This window comes from Octodon degus, unplaced genomic scaffold (genome assembly GCF_000260255.1).
Source record: "Octodon degus isolate 3935 unplaced genomic scaffold, OctDeg1.0 scaffold00282, whole genome shotgun sequence".
In the NCBI taxonomy this organism is placed as follows: domain Eukaryota; kingdom Metazoa; phylum Chordata; class Mammalia; order Rodentia; family Octodontidae; genus Octodon; species Octodon degus.
In genome coordinates, this window is record NW_004524858.1 from 1,846,692 (window position 1) to 1,866,298 (window position 19,607).

The 19,607-nt window shown below is 38.2% G+C and overlaps 1 protein-coding gene across 1 annotated transcript in view; it reads left to right on the top strand.

Annotated features, from left to right (window-relative positions):
- Window positions 1–19,607, top strand: part of LOC101588474 (vomeronasal type-2 receptor 116-like) — a 60,906-nt gene that overhangs the window by 40,124 nt on the left and 1,175 nt on the right. The window contains 1 exon segment of the mRNA XM_023707212.1: window positions 5,587–5,710. Within this exon segment, the coding sequence (XP_023562980.1) occupies window positions 5,587–5,710 (124 nt within the window).

Genomic DNA, 19,607 nt, shown 5'->3' on the forward strand with positions numbered 1-19,607 from the left:
ATCTTTGACTTCTTTAGTTAGATTAATTCCAAGGTATTTCATTTTCCTTGGTGCTATTGTAAAAGGTATTGTTTCTATAATTTCCTTCTACCTATGTTTGTTATCATTGTATAGGAATGCTATTGGCTTTTGGGTATTGACTTTGTAACCTGCTATGCTACTGAATTTCTGTATTAATTCTAGTAGCTTCTTGGTTGAGTTTTTTGGGTCTTCCAAGTAAAGTATCACGTCATCTGCAAATAATGATAATTTAACTTTTTTACCTGTTCTTATTCCTTTTTTTTATTTCTCTTGTCTAATGGCTGTAGCTAATGATTCCAGAACCATATTGAATAGGAGTCGTGATAGATCATATCCTTGTCTTGTACCAGATCTAAGAGTAAAAGATTTCAGTTTTTCCCCATTTAGAATTATGTTAACCATTGGGTTTTATTTTCTTTTGTTTTTTCAGAACAGGGAATTGAACTCAGGACCTTGTGCTTGCCAGGGAAGCACTTCTTCTACTGAGCCATCTCACTGACCCTTAGCCACCGGGTTTTCATAAATGTCTTTTACCAGATTGAAGTAGAGGCCCTCTATTCCAATTTTATGTTGGACTTTGAACATGAATGAGTTAAATGTCTTTGAACTTTGTCAAAAGCTTTTTCTGCCTCAATTGAGATGATCATGTGGTATTTAGTTTTTGATCTATTGATGTAGTGTATCACATTTATAGATTTTTGAATATTGAACCATCCTTGCAACCCTGGGATCAATCCTATCTAGTCATGGTGTATGATCTTCTTGATGATTTGTTGTTTTCTATTTCATAGGATTTTATTGAGGATTTTTACATCTATGTTCATGAGGAAGATTGGCCTATAGTACTCTTTCTTAGTTGCATCTTTCCCTACTTTTTGTATCAGTATAAAACTTGCCTCCAGGAGTGATTTTGGGAGGATTGCTTCCTTTTCAATTTCATTGAAGAGTTTGACTAGTATAGGGAGTACATCTTCTCTCAATTTCTTCTAGAATTGAGCTGTGAATCCATCCAGACCTGGACTTTTCTTTGTCTGTAGCTTTTTATTACATCTCGTATCTTATTGGCTGTTATTGGGCTATTGAGAGTGGTTATATCTTCTTGATCCAGCTTTGGTAATTTGTACCTTTCTAGGTATCTGGTCATTTCTTCTGTGTCTTCTATTCTTCAAGAGTAATGATTCTCAAAGTAGCTATTGATAATCTTCTGAATTTTCACTGGGTCTCTGGTAATTACACCGTTTTTATTCCTTATTGCTTGTATTTGAATTTTTTTCTTTCCCCTTTTTGATGATGTTACCTAGGGGCTAATCGATTTTATTTAATCTTTCAAAGAACCAACTTTTTGTTTCGTTAATTCTTTGAAATGTTTTCTTCATCTCAATTGAATTAATTTCTGCTCTAATATTTATGATTCCTTCCCATCTTTGGTCTCTGGGTTTGATTTGCTCTTCCTTTGCTAGTTGTTGGAGGTGCAGTATTAGAGTGTTTATGTGTTCCCGTTCTGTTTTCCTAATGTGTGAGTTCGCAGCTATGAATTTCCCTCTGAGAATTGCTTTCATCGTATCCCATAAATTCCAATAAGTTGTGCTTGAATTTTCATTGAATTGTAGATATTGTTGAATTTCTTGTTTAATTTCATCTGTGACCCATTGGTTGCTGAGTAGGGCGTCATTGAATTTCCATGTATTTAAGGTTTTTTTGTGGTTTCTGTCATCATTCATTTTCAGTTTCATTGCACTATGGTCAGATAATATGCGTGGGATAATTTCTTTTTTCTTGCATGTACTTAAGCATTACCTATGGACCAGTATGTGGTTTGTTTTAGAAAATGACCCATGTGCAGCTGAGAAAAATTTGTATTCAGCTGTGTTTGGGTGGAACACTCTGTATATGTCCACCAAGTCCATTTGTTTCAAGCTCTGGCTCAGTTCTGTTATTTCTTCGCTAATTTTTTTTTTGTCTTGTTGACCTATCTTTTGGGGATAAGTGGGTGTTAAGGTCTCCTGTTAAGACTATGCTATTGGACATTAGGTTTTTCATGTCCATTAAGATTTGCTTTATATAGTTGGGTGCTCCCGTATTTGGTGCATACATATTTATGAGTGTTGCCTTTTCCTCTTGAATTTTTCCCCTAAGCAGTATATAATGGCCTTCTTTATTTTGCTTGATCATTTTTGGTTTGAATTTGAGACTGCCTGAGAATAAGATTGCTCTCCCTGCTTTTTTTCTGAGGTGCTGGGGCATGTAATATTGTTTTCCATCTTTTGACTTTCAGCCTATGAATGTTTTAATGAATTAAATGTGTTTCTTGTATACAACATATTGTTGAATTTTGTTTCCTAATCCACTGTACCAGTCTATTTCTCTTAATTGGTGAAATGAGTCCATTTACATTGGTGGTTATAATTGAGATGTGTTGACTTATGATTGACATGTTATTTACCTGTTGCCATTTCCTCATTTTTCTACTGTGTTTAATTGTTTTCCCTATTTAGTTGGTGGCTTCTGATCTCATTCGTGTAGTTCTGATCATTTTTTCCCTCTCTGGAACATCTTTCAGGAACCTGTGTAGGGTTAGCTTTGTCATCATGAAATTCTTTAGTTGTTCTTTGTCATGGAAGGATTTCACTTCTCCATCAAACTTAAAAGAGAGTTTTGCAGGATATAGTTGTCTGGGCTGGAATTTGTTTTAATAGAGGACCTGAAGTACTCTGCTCCATGTTCTTCCTGCCTTCATGGTTTGTGAAGAGAAGTCAGCCATAATTCTGATGGGTTTTCCTTTGAATATGATCTACTTCTTTGCTCTAGCGGCTTTAAGTATTTTATGCTTGGGCCTATTTTCTGGGATCTTGACTCTTATATGTCTCGGTGTGTTTTTAATAGGGTTGAGGTTATTTGGCATTCTGTATGCTTCAGTTACCTGAATATGAGATTGTTTCCTCTTATTTGGGATATTTTCTGCTATTACTTCTGCCCATATTTTTAAATGTCATTTGTATTAACTCTTTCTTTCTCATTGATACCTATTAGTCTCACATTGTTCATCTTTGCATCATCTTGCAGGTGATGAATTATGTTTTCCTGCATCCTAGTTGTTTTTCTTTATAAGTACACACCAGCTTTATTTTTAAATTTTTTTAAGGCTGGTAAAAATCTTTTTATTCTTAATGTGTAACACACAGATGTAAATTCTTTCCTTGACAGCCATTGTAGGACATAAGTGTCTTCCTCAGCCTAATTTCTGAAGGAGTGACTCATTAAGTTGCTCCACTGAAAAGCTCAGGGAGAATTCCTAGTTTACTGGCAGAAAAAGAAGGGAAAAGGTACAATAGGTCAGTAGAGATCTTTCAGTAGTCAAGAAGCATTGCCGACCTAATGTCATTTAGCTGGCAAAAGGAGTCACACGTTTCATAGGCATGTATATTTGCTAAGTCTGAACTACATATTGATTTTTTTTTTTGCTGAACGGGGGGTTGAACTCAGGCCCCTAGTTATTTTTAAGAGATCCTTTCTTACCTTTTCTTACCTGTTTCAGCGTCTTCAAGATCTGAAACTCTGTCTTCACCTTTACTCAAATGGTTTTGCAAGCTTGGGATTGAGATTTTAATTTCCTCTATATCTCTTTGACTCTGCTTCATGCCATCTATTTCTTTCCTGTATTTCTCATTCAAGGAATCTGTCAGTTCTCTGGTATCCTCTATTGTTTTTTTTTATCAATGTCTTCTTTAGAAACAGTTATCAATTCTTTTACTGAACTGTTTTTTTTTTAGATTGGGTTTCCTTTCTATGTTTCTGAGTTGATTCTTTACTTCAGATGCTATAAGTTCAGAGAATTCTTTTTTTTATTTCAGAAAATAATTCCACTGTGAGTCCTCTGTAACTTTCTGCTGTTGCTTATTTACTATCGACGTTAATTCATACATTTGAGCTGAGCTAGTAGAAAAGAATTCCACTCTAATTTCCTCTATCACTTTTTGGTGTTGCTTATTTACTATCAACGCTATTAATTCATACATTTGAGCAGAGCTAGTTTCCTCTGCACTTGTTCTAGGTAGGCATTGGGTTTCCTCCATATGTTTCTGCATTTGATTATTTACTGTAGATGCTATAAATTCAGGGATTTCTCTTTTCATTTCCAATCTGAGTTCCTCTATACCTTTCTGCAGTTGTTTATTTCATAAGCCATTGATTCATTGATTATAGCTGTGTGATTCCCAATTTGTTCTGTGTTATCGTCCTCTGCACTTGTTATGGGTGGGCTTGGGGTCTGAGATTTCATTTTGCTCCTTCTCATTGTCATATTTTGTAGCACTGTCCTCTGACCTTTGTTGTATAGCTTTAGAGCAATTATAATCTTAGCAGGTACTGAAATTCAGGTGCAGATCTACAAAGTTTGGATTTATCCAACTATGCCTGTTTTGGGTCTAGCTGCTGTGCTCAGCTCCTTCCTGCTGCCGCCGTTGGGAGTGAACCTGATGTGCCCCTCTGGCAAGATGTTCTGCTCCTGGACTAGCTGGGTGGTTCTATCCCCTACTCTCTCTGCAGGGATGGCAACTGCAAGGTTTCAACCCATGCCTGTATGCCAGGCCAGCTTAGTCTGGAGGGGGCAAGAGGAAGCTCTCCCACCCACTTACAGGACCTGGGCCAGGGCTGGATCTAGGGTCCCCAGAAAGCAGCAGAAATTCTCACTGGGTGGATGGGAGGGGTGCCTGCTGTGCAATGGTGGGGTGGGTCCCAATGGGGTGGTAGATGGTCTCACCCATGTTATGCCTGGACTTGGACCAGCAGGTTCTTCCATGTATGGTGGCTGGTGCAGGGTACCTGGAAGCTCTCCCACACACTCACCAGACCTGGGCTAGGTCTGGTTCTGGGGGTCTCCAGAATGTGTCAGAAATTCTCATTGCACGGGCAGGGTTGGGGTGTGGGTGCTGCAGAGTGTTGCGGGGTTCCCAGTGAGGTGGAAGAGGGTCTCTCTGAAGCTCACCTGGGCTCAGACCCACAGGCTCCCTTTGGTGCAGGATATCTGGAAGCTGTCCTACACACTGCGCCTGGACTAAGACTGGATCTGGGGGTTCCCAAAACATGGCAGAAATTCTCACTCAGCGGGTGGGATAGGGGGGTGCTGCGAAGTGGTGGGAACATCCCAATGGGGTGGAAGAGGGTCTCACCCATGCTGCGCCTTGCCTCAGACCTTTTTTTTTCTTTTTTTTTTTTCAGAACCAAGGATTGAATGCAGGATCTTTCATTTGCCAGGCAAGTGCTTATTCTACTGAGCCATCTTCCCAGCCCATTTTGACACTTATTTAGTGCATAGCAGTAGATCCAGTTCTAGTTTTACTGTTTGACATGTGGAGAGCAAGTTTTTCCTTCACTATTTATTAGAGAAGCTGTTTTCCAGTCAACATGTTTGTCCCCTTTGTCAAATGTAAGATGGCTGAGTATGAAATAAATTTGGCCTGCAATTATATGGCTTTGTTTATGCATATATACAAATTAAGTTTGTCTCTCTCATTCTGAAGAAGGAAGAAACGTTTAAGAAGTTACCAACTTACATCTTTTCCTTAGACTCCCCGCTCGGTATGCAGTGACAGTTGCAGTCTTGGATTTAGAAAAAGCCCTCAGGAGGGAAAAGCTGCCTGCTGTTTTGATTGTACCCCTTGTGCAGACAACGAGATCACCAATGACACAGGTAGGAGCATGTCCTGCAGACGTTCTCACTCTCTGTTATATTTACTCCATACCTCCACGGAATGGGAAAAGTCTTGCAGCGGACATTGGCAATAAAATTTTTCCTTCATTTATCAAGTCATTTGTTACACTGTTAACGCCACAATCAAAACAAACTTTCTCCTTTCCACTGTACTCAAATTAATTTTCCTTTTATCTCATACCTGGTAATATTTTCTTTCTTTTTAGTTTTTGCATTGCTGGAAAATGAATAAGAATGTGTTTTACCAGTGACTTGTGTTCCCAGCTATATGAATCTGTTGTTTTGACACAGAATATCACCAAGTACTTCAGATTTCCTCAAAGATTCGCTAGACTTATTTTGGTCCACTGATTCCCTGGGATAACAGTTATGTATCACCAGATCTGGCTACATAGATTTATTTTTTCTTTTCTTTCTTTATGTATTTAGTACAGCATCCTAAGTGCTGGGATTACAGGCATGTGCCACCATACCAGGTCTCAACTGCCATCTCAGTGTGCTTCAGGGGTAGGGCTTTCACAGTATGCCTGGGGTTGAACCACAGCCACTGCACCCTGCCTAAGCAGATGCTTTTGTCTGCTGAACTATCTGGCTGGCCCTAGATTTATTCTTTCTAGTTGCACTAAAAGATGTGTTTTCTTTTTTAAAAAACCCTTTCTCCTACCTTGAAGCTGCTAAATTACATCCCCATCATGAAGTTTAATAAGAAGTAGGATTAAAACCAAGGGGGCTGGGGAGATGGTTCAGTGGAATAAGTGCTTCCCTGGTAAGCTCAAGGACCTCAGTTCAATTCACATTTCCGCAAAAAAAAAAAAAAAAGAAAGAAAAAGAAAAAGAAAAAGAAAAACCAAAACCAAAACCAAAACCAAAACCAAAAAAAAGTTTGAAACCAAAGTTTTACAACTTTTGAACCAACACCAAGATTACACTCAAGCCAAGATTCAGGCATACTTCATTTTTTCAGGGCCTGACACTATTCTTCACACAAAGCAGCTACTCAGAGTGATTGAGTTTGACTGAAGGTAGGGGCATATCTTTGGTATACAACATCCGTATAGTACAGCACAATCTCAATTCCTAGGATTTCATCTCTGTTCTCCTAAAATACATACGTGATAGAGGAGACAGACTATGGAGTCTGCAACAATATAGCAAGTAAAATCTGCAAACAATAAGGAATTTAACAAGTAATAATATCTACATTTCAGGAGGGTGTCATAGGCCTTTTTGCAGAAGTGATAGCATTATTATATCAGAATAAAAATATGGTGAATTAAGTCATTGTTGAGATTAAGCAGAAATGGCACACTCCCCATTCATGGAACACTCAAATATCTTTAAAGCAAAAGCCATCATATCACAGTGCATGTAATATGAGGATGAAGGCAGAAACATGTCCTGCAAAATTTGCAGAATTCTAGTGTTGTACGCTACAGCACACACTACAATTCACTGCGGAGATATTTACATTGTTTATAAATTACAACATGGTGGAATCAGCTTTTTTTCCCATAATTTCATTGAAAAACAAATAGCAATAAGACAGTTTCAAACCAAACTGGTAGGACAGTTTCAATAATTAACACATAGCATACATTTTTCCTAGTGATTAATTGCTGTACAAGATGCGGACATGATATCCTATTTACAAACACCATTAGAACAAATCCTTCTATTCGTTAAGAGAATGTAACTATATTTCTATCCCAACCACTTTGAATACACAGATACAAAATGGACATTCATCTGTATCCCCTTTTCTTGTTAAGTTCAGTTATTTGAATATTATAGGTATGTAAACTCAGCAAAATAGTCTAAAAGAGTCCAGTAGCCCATAATAGTATTGGGTCTTTCGCTTCATTGGCAATGTCAGAAATTGTTGACCTGAGTCCCCTACAGCTCAATATAACACCATGGCTTTACTTCTTATATTGCATTTTTATACTTTTCGGCTGGATGGTTAAGACCAAGGTAAAGCAGGACATATGCAACAAGAGTGGTAGCTTTTGGGTCTGATAAGATCAGTGAAATCCCCTCAGGATTTATCTTGAGACTCTATACCTCAGATTGTAGATCCTTTGTCAGTGTCAGCCATGTAGATGAGTCACAGCCATTGCTTGGCCAATGTGCTCTCTGTGAAAGAATGAGAGAATGTTTTCTCTCCATGTGACTCTCCTTAGGCACACTATACATCATCAATCACTTTCTGCTTTGGCCCCATAATCTCCTTGATCAGAAAATTTGGAACACTACCACATTACATGACGTTAAAGTACAAGTTCTCATATGTCCTGAGTCTTAATTGACCTTGGAAGGCTAGGGTCAAAACGTTGGATTTCCTTGCGGCCCTCCTTTTTCTCTAATTTTGGTCTGCAAACGTAGGTTGCTAACCATCCAGAAGAGAAGCTTACTGTTATTACCATTGAAGCTAGGCTGTTAAGCTTAACCTCACTATCTGTCTGAATATCAAACATCTTAGGCATGACATGGAATAGGTATTTTTCATCAAGTATTGATATGTTGAAATTTAAGTCCCTACAGAATATAATAAAAAAATTTAAAAATTAGATTATATTTTCAAAAATAGGCATAAAGAATTATTTACTTCTTATATTTACATATAATCCCAAAAATCTAACCATATACAACCTTGAAGCAGGACAGTCCCACAATATTCCTTTTCCTGTCTCTTGCCTTCATTCACCACCCACTTCTTTTTGAACAATCATCTACCCAAGAGAAAGCACAGCATCAAATGGCATGTCCTGACAAGCAGCCCGAATTCAGAAGAAAAAAATGACAGGCACTCCAAGCATGAAACTACTATTACAGATTACCATCTGCAGTGCAGTTGCTTATTTCACAGGTCTCAGTATATATAGTTAGTGAGGGTGAGAATCTTTCCAATTAACTGCTAGATTCAAAAATCTTCTGGAGATTCACAGAATCATTGTCTTGCCCATCTTCTACATATAACTGTATGACTTGACATTGTCATGTTTCCTAGCTCTTCTCCTTTCCCTCTCTTGATTAGTTAGTATTCGAGATCCTGCTTCCCTTTTACTTTTATTATGCCTTTCTATGTGTATTTCTTGTTTTGAGTACTTATAGTAAGGAAACTATATGATATTTTTACATGTGTGTCTCATTTATTTCACTTATGAGTATGTCTTTAAGTGGCATCCACTTCAATATAAAGGCTTCGAGTTTATCATTCTTAATAGCTGAATAATACTCCATTGTGTAAAAATGCCACATCTTTTTCGACCATTCCTCAGGTGATGGGCATCTTGGTTGTTTCCAAGATTTGGCTATCACAAATTGTGCTGCTATAAACATAGGCACACATATATCCCTATTATATGATGTTTTCATATAATTTTTGAAAATTCCCAGTAGAGGAATAGCTGGTTTAAAGGGGATTTCCAGACCAACTTTTCTAAGGAGTCTCCATACTGATTTCCATAACGGTTGCACCAGTCTACACTCCCACCAGCAGTGGAGAAGGGTTCCTTTTTCCCCACAGCCTCTCCAACATTTGTTGTTGGGTGATTTCTTTATGATAGCCATTCTTTCTGGGGTGAGATGATATCTGAATGTTGTTTTCATTTGCATCTCTTGGATGGCTACTGATGTGGAGCATTTTTTCATATATTTATTCGCTTTTTAATTTCATCCTCTGAGAAGTGTGTGTTCATTTCAGTTGCCCATTTCTGGATTGGGTCTTTAAATTTTGGGGTCCTAGTGTTTTTTAGTTCTTTATAAATTCTAGAGATCAGACCTTTGTCTGAGTACTTATTTGTCACGATTTTTTCCAAGTTTGTGGGTTGCCTTTTCACTTTGTTGTTACTTTCTTTTGATGTGAAAAAACTTCTCAGTAAGAGCAGGTCACAGTTGCTAATTCTTTCAACTGTTTCCCATGTGATTTGACTTCTGTACATGAAGTCTTTGCCGACCCCTACGTCTTCAAGAGTTTTTCCTACATTCTCTTCCAGCAGATTTAGTGTCTCTGCTTTAATGTTTAGATCTTTAATCCATTTAGACTTTATTTTACTGCATGATGATAGACCTGGGTCAAGTTTTAGTTTTCAGCATGTAGACAGTCAGTTTTTCCAGCACCATTTGTTAAAGAGGCTCTCTTTCTTCCAGTGAGTGTTTGACTCCTTTATCAAAGATAAGGTGGCTGAGTGTGTTTGTATGGGCTTCAGCGTCTTCTAATCTATTCCATTGATGCTCAGATCTATTTTGTTGCCAGTACCATGCTGATTTTATCACAGTAACCTCGTAGTATAATTTCAAGTCAGGAATTTTAATGCCTCCTGCCTTGTCTTTTTTGCCCAGGATTGCCTTTGCTATTCTAGGTCTTTTCTGGTTGCAGATAAATTTTAGGAATGATTTCTCTAGCTCTGTGAGGTATGTTGGTGGTAGTCTGATAGGGACTGCATTAAATCTGTACAGCAATTTTGGGAATATGGCCATCGTCACATTGTTGGTTCTTCCTATCCAAGAACAGGTAATATCTTTCCATTTTCTGAAATCATCTACGATCTCTTTTTCAGATTAGTTTAATTTTCCTTGAAAAGATCTTGACTTCTTTATTTAGATTAATTCCAAGGAATTTCATTTTTCTTGGTGCTATTGTAAAAGTTATTGTTTCTGTAATTTCCTCTCAGTGTGTTTGTTGTCTGTGTAGAGGAATGTAATTGACTTTTGGGGATTGACTTTATAACCTGCCACGCTACTGAATTTCTGTATTTTGCCTAGTGGCTTCTTGGTGGGGTTGTTTTGGTCTTCCAAGTAAAGTATCATGTCATCTGCAAATAAAGATAATTTAACTTCTTCTTTACCTATTCTTATTCTTTTTATTTATTTCTCTTGTCTAATGGCTGTAGCTAATGATTCCAGAACTATATTGAAGATGAGTGGTGATAGAGGACATCCTTGTCTTGTACCAGATTTAAGAATAAAAGATTTCAGCTTTTCCCCATTTAGGATTATGTTAGCCATTGTGTTTTCATAACTGCCTTTTCCCAGTTTGAGGTAGAGGCCATCTATTACAATTGTCTGTAGGACTTTGAACATGAATGAGTGTTGGACTTTGTCAAAAGCCTTTTCTGCATGAATTGAGATGATCATGTGGGTTTTAGTTTTTGCTGTAATGATATAGTGCATTGCATTCATAGATTTTTAAAATTGAACCATCTTTGCATTCCTGGGATGAATCCTACCTGGTCATGGATTATGATCTTCTTGATGATTTGCTGTGTTCTATTTGCTAGGATTTTATTGAAGATTTTTGCATCTATGTTCATGAGGGTAATAGGCCTGCAGTTCTCTTTCTTAGTTGCATCTTTCCCTGGTTTTTGTATCAATATAATACTTGCCTCCAGGAATGATTTTGGGAGGATTGCCTCCTTTTCAATTTCATGAAAGACTTTGAGGATTATAGGGACTACATCTGTAAATTTCTTGTAGAATTCAGCTGTAAATCCATCCAGACCTGGACTTTTCTTTGTAAGTAGGTTTTTAATTACATCTCGTATTTCATTGGCTGTTTTTCGGCTATTATGTGGGGTTATATCTTGTCAATTCAGTTGAGATAATTTGTACCTTTCTAGGAATCCGTCCATTTCTTCTGTGTCTTCTATCTGTGAGAGTAAAGATTCTCAAAGTAGCTATTGATAATCTTCTGAATTTCCACTAAGTCTGTGATAATTACACCGCTTTCATTCTTTATTGCTTGTATTTGAATTTTTTCTTTCCTCTTTTTGATGAGGTTAGCTAGGGGCTTATCGATTTTATTTAATCTTTCAAAGAACCAGCTTTTTGCCTTTTCAATTGTTTGAATAGATTTCTTCATCTAAATTGAATTAATTTCTTCTCTAATCTTTATGATTTCTTCCTGTGTTTGGGCTCTGGGTTTGGTTTGCTCTTCCTTTTCTAGTTGTTGAAGGTGCAGCATTAGTGTATTTATTTGTTCCCATTCTGTTTTCCTAATATGTGAGTTCAGAGCTGTGAATTTCCCTCTGAGAACTGCTTTCATCATATCCCATAAATTCCGATAAATTTTTCTTGAACTCCTTGTTCAATTTCATCTGTGGTTCATTGGTTTCTGAGTAGGGTGTTATTTAATTTCTATGTATTTAAGGGGTTTTTTTGTTTCTTTTGTCATTTATTTCCAGTTTCATTGCACTGTGGTCAGATAATGTGCATGGGATAATTTGGTTTTTTTTTTTTACATGTACTTAAGCATGACCTATTGACCAGTATGAGGTCTATTTTAGAAAATGACCCATGTGCAGATGAGAAAAATGTGTATTCAGCTGTGTTTGGGTGGAACATTCTGTATATGCCCATCAAGTCCATTTGTTTCAAGCTCTGGCTCAGTTCTGTTATTTCTTTGCTAAGTTTTTGTCTGGTTGACCTACCTTTGTGGATAAGGGGATTTTAAGGTCTCCTGTTAAGATTGTGGTATTGGATATTAGATTTTTCATGTCCATTATGATTTCCTTTATATAGTTGGGTGCTCCTGTGTTTGGTGCATACATATTTATGAGTGTTACCTCTTCCTCTTGAATTTTTCCCGTAGCCCTTACCTAGTGGCCTTCTCTTTCGCTTGATCATTGTTGGTTTGAAATTGAGACTGTCTGAGAATAGGATTGCTTTCCCTGCTTTTTTCTGAAGTGCTGGGACATGTAGTATTTTGTTCCATCCTTTGACTTTCAGCCTATGAATGTCTTTACGAGTTAAATGTGTTTCTTTTATATAACATATTGTTGGATTTTGTTTCCTAATCCACTGTACCAGTCTGTTTCTGTTAATTGGTGAATGGATTCCATTTACATTAGTAGTTAGAATTGATATATATTGACTTACGATTAACATGTCATTTGCCTGTTGTCATTTACTCCTTTTCTTCTGTGTTTAATTGCTTGCCCTATTTAGTTGGTGGCTTCAGATCTCATTTTTGGAGTTCTGATCCTTTTGGTCTCTCTCTAGAACATCTTTCAGGAGCCTGTGTAGCATTGGCTTTGTCATCGTGAAATTCTTTTGCTGTTCTTTGTCGTGAAAGTATTTCACTTCTCCATCAAACTTGAACGAGAGTTTTGCAGGGTATTGTAGTCTGGGCTGGAATTTGTTTTCATAGTGGACTTGAAGTACTCTACTCCATGCTCTCCTTTCCTTCATGTTTTGTGAAGCGAAGTCAGCCATAATTCTGATAGTGTTCCTCTGAATGTGATCTGCTTCTTTTCTCTAGCTGCATTCAGTATAGTATTCTTGGGCTGGAGTTCTGGGATCTTGACTGTTATATGTCTCGGTGTGTTTTTAATTGGGTTGAAGTTATTTGGCGTTTTGTATGGTTCAGTTACCTGAATATCAGATCATTTCCTCATATTTGGGAAGTTTTCTGCTATTACTTCTGCCCATATTTTTAAAATGACATTTTTATTGATTCCTTCTTTGTCATTGATACCTATTAGTCTCATATTGTTCATCTTTGCATCATCTTGCACTTGATGGATTATTTTTTCCTGCATCTTAGTTGCTTTTAAGAGATCCTTTCTTATCTTTTCACTAGCTGCACCAGCATCTTCAAGATCTGAAACTCCATTTTTACTTTTACTCAAACGGTTTTCCAAGCTTACAATTGAGATTTTAATTTCCTCTATATCTCTTTGACTCTGCTTCATGCCATCTATTTCTTTCCTGTATTGCTCCTTCAAGGAATCTGTCATTTTTCTAATCTCCTCTATTTTTTTTTATCAATGTCTTCTTTAGAAGCAGTTATAAATTCTTTTACTGCAGTGTTTTTTTCAGATTGGGTTTCCTCCCTATGTTTCTGTAGTTGATTCTTTACTTCAGATGCTATGAGTTCTGAGAATTCTTTTTTTATTTCAGAAAAGAATTCCGCCTTGAATTCTTCTATAACTTTCTGCTGTTGCTTATTTACTATTGATGCCATTAATTTGTACATTTGAGCTGAGCTAGTAGAAAAGAATTCTGCTCTAAATTCCTCTATGACTTTCTGCTGTTGGTTATTTACTATCAACGCTATTAATTCATACATTTAAGCTGAGGTAGTGTCCTCTGCCCTTGGTCTGCGTGAGCATTGATTTTCCTGCATATGTTTCTGCATTTTATTCTATACTGCAGATGTTATTAATTCAGGGATTTCTTTTTTCATTTCCAATCTGGGTTCCTCTATACCTTTCTACAGTTGTTTCTTTATTTGAGAAGCAGTTGATTCATTGCTTTCAGCTGTGTGATTCCCAATTTGTTCTGTGTTAGTGTCCTCTGCACTTGTTATGGGTGGACTTGGGTTCTGAGATTGCATTTTGCTCCTTCTCATTGTCATTTTGTGTAGCACTGTCTTCTGACCTTTGTTGTAGAGCTTTTACTGCAGTTATAACCTTAGCACCTACTGAAATTCAAGTGCAGATCTACAACATTTGGATTTATCCAGCTGTTCCTGGGTTGGGTCTGGCTGCTGTGTTCAGCTCCTTCCTGCTGCCACCCTGGGATGTGAACCTTTTGTGCTCCTGTGGCAAGATGTTCTGCTCCTGCACTACCTGGGTGGTTCTGTTCCCTGCACTCTCTGCAAGGATTGCAGCTGAAAGGTTTTACCCCAGGTCTGTATGCCAGGCCTGAGCTGAGTCTGGAGGGGAGAAGATAGAGTAGTGGGGAGAGGCAGCTCTCCCGCACACTCACTGGGCCTGGACTAGGACTGGATCTGGGGGTTTCTGGAATGAGACAGAATTTTCTACTCTATTGGTGGGGTGTCGGGGGTGATCACCATGGAGTGATGGGTGGCATCCCCAGAGTGTGCACAAGGGTGTCACTCTTGCTGTTCCTGGGCTGAGACCAGTAGGTCCCACCAGCACAGGGTAGTGGGAAGCTCTTCCACACACTCACCAGGCCTGGGCTAGGACTGGATCTGGGGGTTCCTGGAACACAGCAGAAATTCCTACTGGACAGGTGGGGTAGGAGTAATGCTGCGGAGTGTTGGGGGTGTCCCAAGGGGGTTGAGGAGGGTCTCACCCACGCTATGCCTGGGCTTGGACCAGTAGGTCCCGTGGGCGCAGGGTAGCAGGAAGCTCTCCCACACACTCACTGGGCCTGGGCTAAGACTGGGTCTGGGGTTCCTGAAATGTGGCAAAAATTCCTACTGGGAGGGCGGGGTAGGGGAGTTGCTGCGGAGTGATGGGGCACGTCCCAAGGAGGTGGAAGAGGGTCTCATCCACACTTCACCTGGCCTGGAACCAGTAGTTCCCAGTGGCGCAGGGTAGCCGGAAGCTCTCCCATACACTCACTGGGTCTGGGGGTTCCCAGAAAGCGGCAGAAATTCCTACTGGGCTGGTGGGGTAGCGGAGGTGCTCTGAAGTGGTGGGGGGCATCCCAACGGGGTGGAAGAGGTCTCACCCATGCTGCACCTGGCGTGGGACCAGTAGGTCCTGCTGGTGCAGCGTAGCTGAAAGTTCTCCCACACACTCACTGGGCCTGGGCTAGGACTGGGTCTCTTGAATTCTTATAGTAGGGAAACTATACAATATTTACACATGTGTGTCTGGTTTATTTCACTTATGAGTATATCTTCAAGTCGCAACCACTTATATATAAAGGCTTCCAGTTTATCATTCTTTATACCTGAGTAATATACCATTGTATAAAAATACCACATCTTTTTCATCCATTCCTCAAGTGATGGGCATCTTGGTTCATTTCAAGATTTGGTTATCAGAAATTGTGCTGCTATAAACTTAGGCACACATATATCACTGTGATATGATGTTTTCAGTTCCTCTGGGAAAATTCCCACTAGGAGAAGAGCAGGTTTAAATGAGATTTCCAGTCTTATTTTTCTAAGGAATCTCCACACTGATTTCCATAATGGTTGCACCAGTCTACATTCCCACCTGAAGTGGAGAAGGGTTCATTTTTCCCCACAGCCTCTCCAACATTTGTTGTTGGTTGATTTCTTAATGATAGCCATTCTTTCTAGGGTGAGATGTTATTTTAAAGTTGTTTTCATTTGCATTTCGTGGATAGCTCGCGATGTAGAGTATTTTTTCATATATTTATTAACTTCTTTAATTTCATCTTCTGAGAAGTGTGTGTTAATCTCAAATGCCCATTTCTGGACTGTGTATTTAAATTTTGGGGCCCTAGGTTTGTTTTTTCTTTTACCTTTTTAAAATTCTACTCAGCAGGTCTTTGAGTACTTATTTGTCAAGAGTTTTTTCAAATTTATGGGTTGTCCATTAAGATTTGCTTTATATAGTTGAGTGCTCTCATGTTTGGTGCATACATATTCATGAGTGTTACCTCTTCCTCTAGTATTTTTCCCCAAATCAGTATAGTTGTCTTCTTTATTTCGCTTGATCATTCTTTGTTTGAAGTAGAGACTGTCTGAGAATAAGATTGCTACCCCTGCTTTTTTTCTGAGATGCTAGGGTGTGTATTATTGTTTTCTATCCTTTGACTTTCAGCCTATGAATGTCTTTATGAGTTAAATGTGTTTCTTGTATAGAGCATATTGTTGGATCTTGTTTCCTAATCCACTGTGCCAGTCTATTTCTCTTAATTGGTGAAAGGAGTCCATTTACATTGATGGTTATAATTGAGATATATTGACTTATGATTGACATGTTATTTACCTGTTATTGTTTCTCCTTTTTCTCCTGTGTTTATTTGTTTTCCCTATTTAGTTGGTTGCTTCTGATCTCATTCGTGGAGTTCTGATCATTTTGGTCCCTCTGTATAACATCTTTCAGGAGCCTGTGTAAGGTTGGCTTTGTTATCATGAAATTCTTTAGTTGTTATTTGTCATGGAAGTATTTCACTTCTCCACCAAACTTGAAAGAGAGTTTTGCAGGGTATAGTAGTCTGGGCTGGAATTTGTTTTCATAGAGGACTTGAAGTACTCTGCTCTATGCTCTTCTTGCCTTCATGGTTTGTGAAGAGAAGTCTTCCATAATTCTGATGGGTTTTCCTTTGAATATGATCTGCTTCTTTTCTTTAGCGGATTTCAGTATATTATTCTTGTGCTGGATTTCTGGGATCTTGACTATTATATGTCTCAGTGTGTTTTTATTTGGGTTGAGGTTACTTGGCTTTCTGTATGCTTCAGTTACCTGAATGTCAGATTGTTTCCTCATATTTGGAAAGTTTTCTGCTATTACTTCTGTCCATATTTTTTTAATGTCCTTTGTATTTACTCCTTCTTTCTCATTTATACCTATTAGTCTCATGTTGTTCATCTTTCCATCGTCTTACAATGGTGAACTTTTTTCTGCATCCTAGCTGTTTTTAAGAGATCTTTTCTTACCTTTTCACTAGCTGCACCATCATCTTCTAGATCTGAAACTGTGTCTTCACTTTCACTGAAATGGTTTTGAACGCTTGTGATTGATATTTTAAGTTTTTTAATATCTCTTTGACTCTGCTTCATGCCATCTATTTCTTTCCTGTATTGCTCATTCAAGGAATCCATCATTTTTCTAATCACCTCTAATTTTTTTATCAAAGTCTTCTTTAGAAGCAGTTAGTATTTATTTTACTGCAGAGTTTTTTTCAGATTTGATTTTCTCCCTATGTTTCTGTATTTGATTCTTTACTTTAGATGCTATGAGTTCAGAGAATTCTTTTATTTTTATTTCAGAAATTAATTCCACTCTGTGCTCTTCTATAACTTTCTGCTGTTGATTATTTCCTTTTGACACTATTAATTCATACATTTCAGGTGAGCTAGTGTCCTCTTCACTTGTTCTGGGTGGGCATTGTGTTTCCTCCTTATGTGTCTTCATTTGATTCTTTACTGCAGATGCACTTTGTTGTAGAGCTTTGGTGTATTTACAACCTTAGCATGTACTGAAATTGAGGTGCAGATCTGCAAAGTTTGAATTTATCCAACTGTGCCTGGCGTGGGTCTGGCCGCTGTGTTCAGCTCCTTCCTGCTGCTACTCTTGGGAGTGAGCCTGTAGTAAACCTCTGGCAAGATTTTCTCCTCCTGGACTAGCTGTGTGGTTCTATCCCCTACTCTCTCTGCAGGGACTCCAGCTGCAGACTTTCTCCCCAGGCCTGTATGCCAGATCTGAGCTGAGTCTGAAGGGGACTAGGTGGAGTGGGGAGAGATGAAACTCTCTCACTCACTCACCGGGCCTGGGCTAAGACTGGATCTGGGGGTCCGAAGAACATCGGGAAGTTCTCACTTTGTGGGCCTGTGGTTTGTCTGCGGAGTGGTGATGGGGTCCCAAGTGCACGCAAGTCGGTGTCACTCACTCTGTGCCTGAATTTGCTGGACAGGTCCCACCTAGGGTTCATTTTTGAATGCAAGAATGACACAAGATCTTTCTGTGTCCTAATTCTGGGAAGGCATTGCACTCCACATTGTGGCCAAAACAATGAAGCTAATGCTTTGGCAAGTAGAAACACTGAAATAGCACCCAAGACTTGGAAGCAGATTTATTTTTTTTAATGGTCCTAAATGGGATCATTTCCAAAAATTAAGCCCCAATCTCTAGTGATCTAGGTCTTTTATATGATGTACAAGAAGGAAGTACAAAGGCAAGACAGAACAGCCTGGAAGTTCTTATTAGCTAGAAAGGTGGGATAATCAGTAAGAAGACTAGATTAATGATCATCCGTTCATGAAACATGGTCCCATCATGCATCCTGCATGTTTAGTTTCACTGTCATGGTTAGAAGGTTCAAGGAGGTAACTACAGAGCTGTGGAGTAGTCACAGATTTAGGCAGTTTCAAAAGGGACAATGTTTTAAAGATAAAAGCTTCTTTCTGTTTCTTTAAGAAAACACACAAAAATTAAAATATATTGCAAAGCAGAACAAACGAACGTTAAGATTTCCAGCAATATTAATTTGTAAGTGTAAAATCCTCTTCATAAATAAACTGATGTTTGATGTACTAGTGATAGAATGTAAGAATATTACAAAACACTACTTGTTTATACACCTCAGTCATAATTGATCCATAGATGCAATTGTGAAATTATTTTTGCAACATTTTAAAATAATTTATTATGTAGTGCCATATCATGGAATGGTTTTGAAAGATACCAGCATTAAACATTATAGTATTAAAATACCTCGTAGAAAATAAAAATTAAATAGTGGTTGCATAAAGCATGTTCAAAGACAAAGAGACTCAATAGTGTCACCAATTGCCATTTGGTACTTTTCTTCCTATGTATTTCCTTAAGACTTAACAAATTATGTTGGCTTCCTAATATGGGGTTGGTCAATGAAAGAATATCTGAGGAATCATGTAGAAAGATTTCATATATATAGGTAGATCATTTATTACTTTGTAAAAATACAGAAATGTTTTTATGGACACACTAGATATAAAAGACAATAAATAACCTCACTGCTTTATAAACCATATAGTCAACATTATTGAGGAGTTATTCTTTGCATATTATTGATTTACTTTGTTTCTACAATAAATGGAAAAATTAGGTACAGTGATGCATGCCTGTAATCCAGTGTTCTGGTAGACTGAGGCAAAGGATTTTAAATATGCATGGAGACTCATAACTAAAATGATTCAGTTTATTCATTCATCAAAAAATAACTTTTAAAAGGAGTGGGAGCATATTTCAGTGAATAGTCTCTAAATTAAATCACAAGTACTAAAAAAATAAAGAGAAACAAAAAAAATTAAAAGTGACAATTTAGGGGCTGGAGAGATGGCTCAGTGGTCTAAAGCACCTACTTGGAACAAGCTTGGCAAGGCATCAGGGACCGCGGTTCGATCCCCCAGCACCACATGCCAGCTAGCCCCGCCCCCTGGTGGGCTGAGCTGGCCACACACACACACACACACACACACCACTCTCTCTCTCTCTCTCTCTCTCTC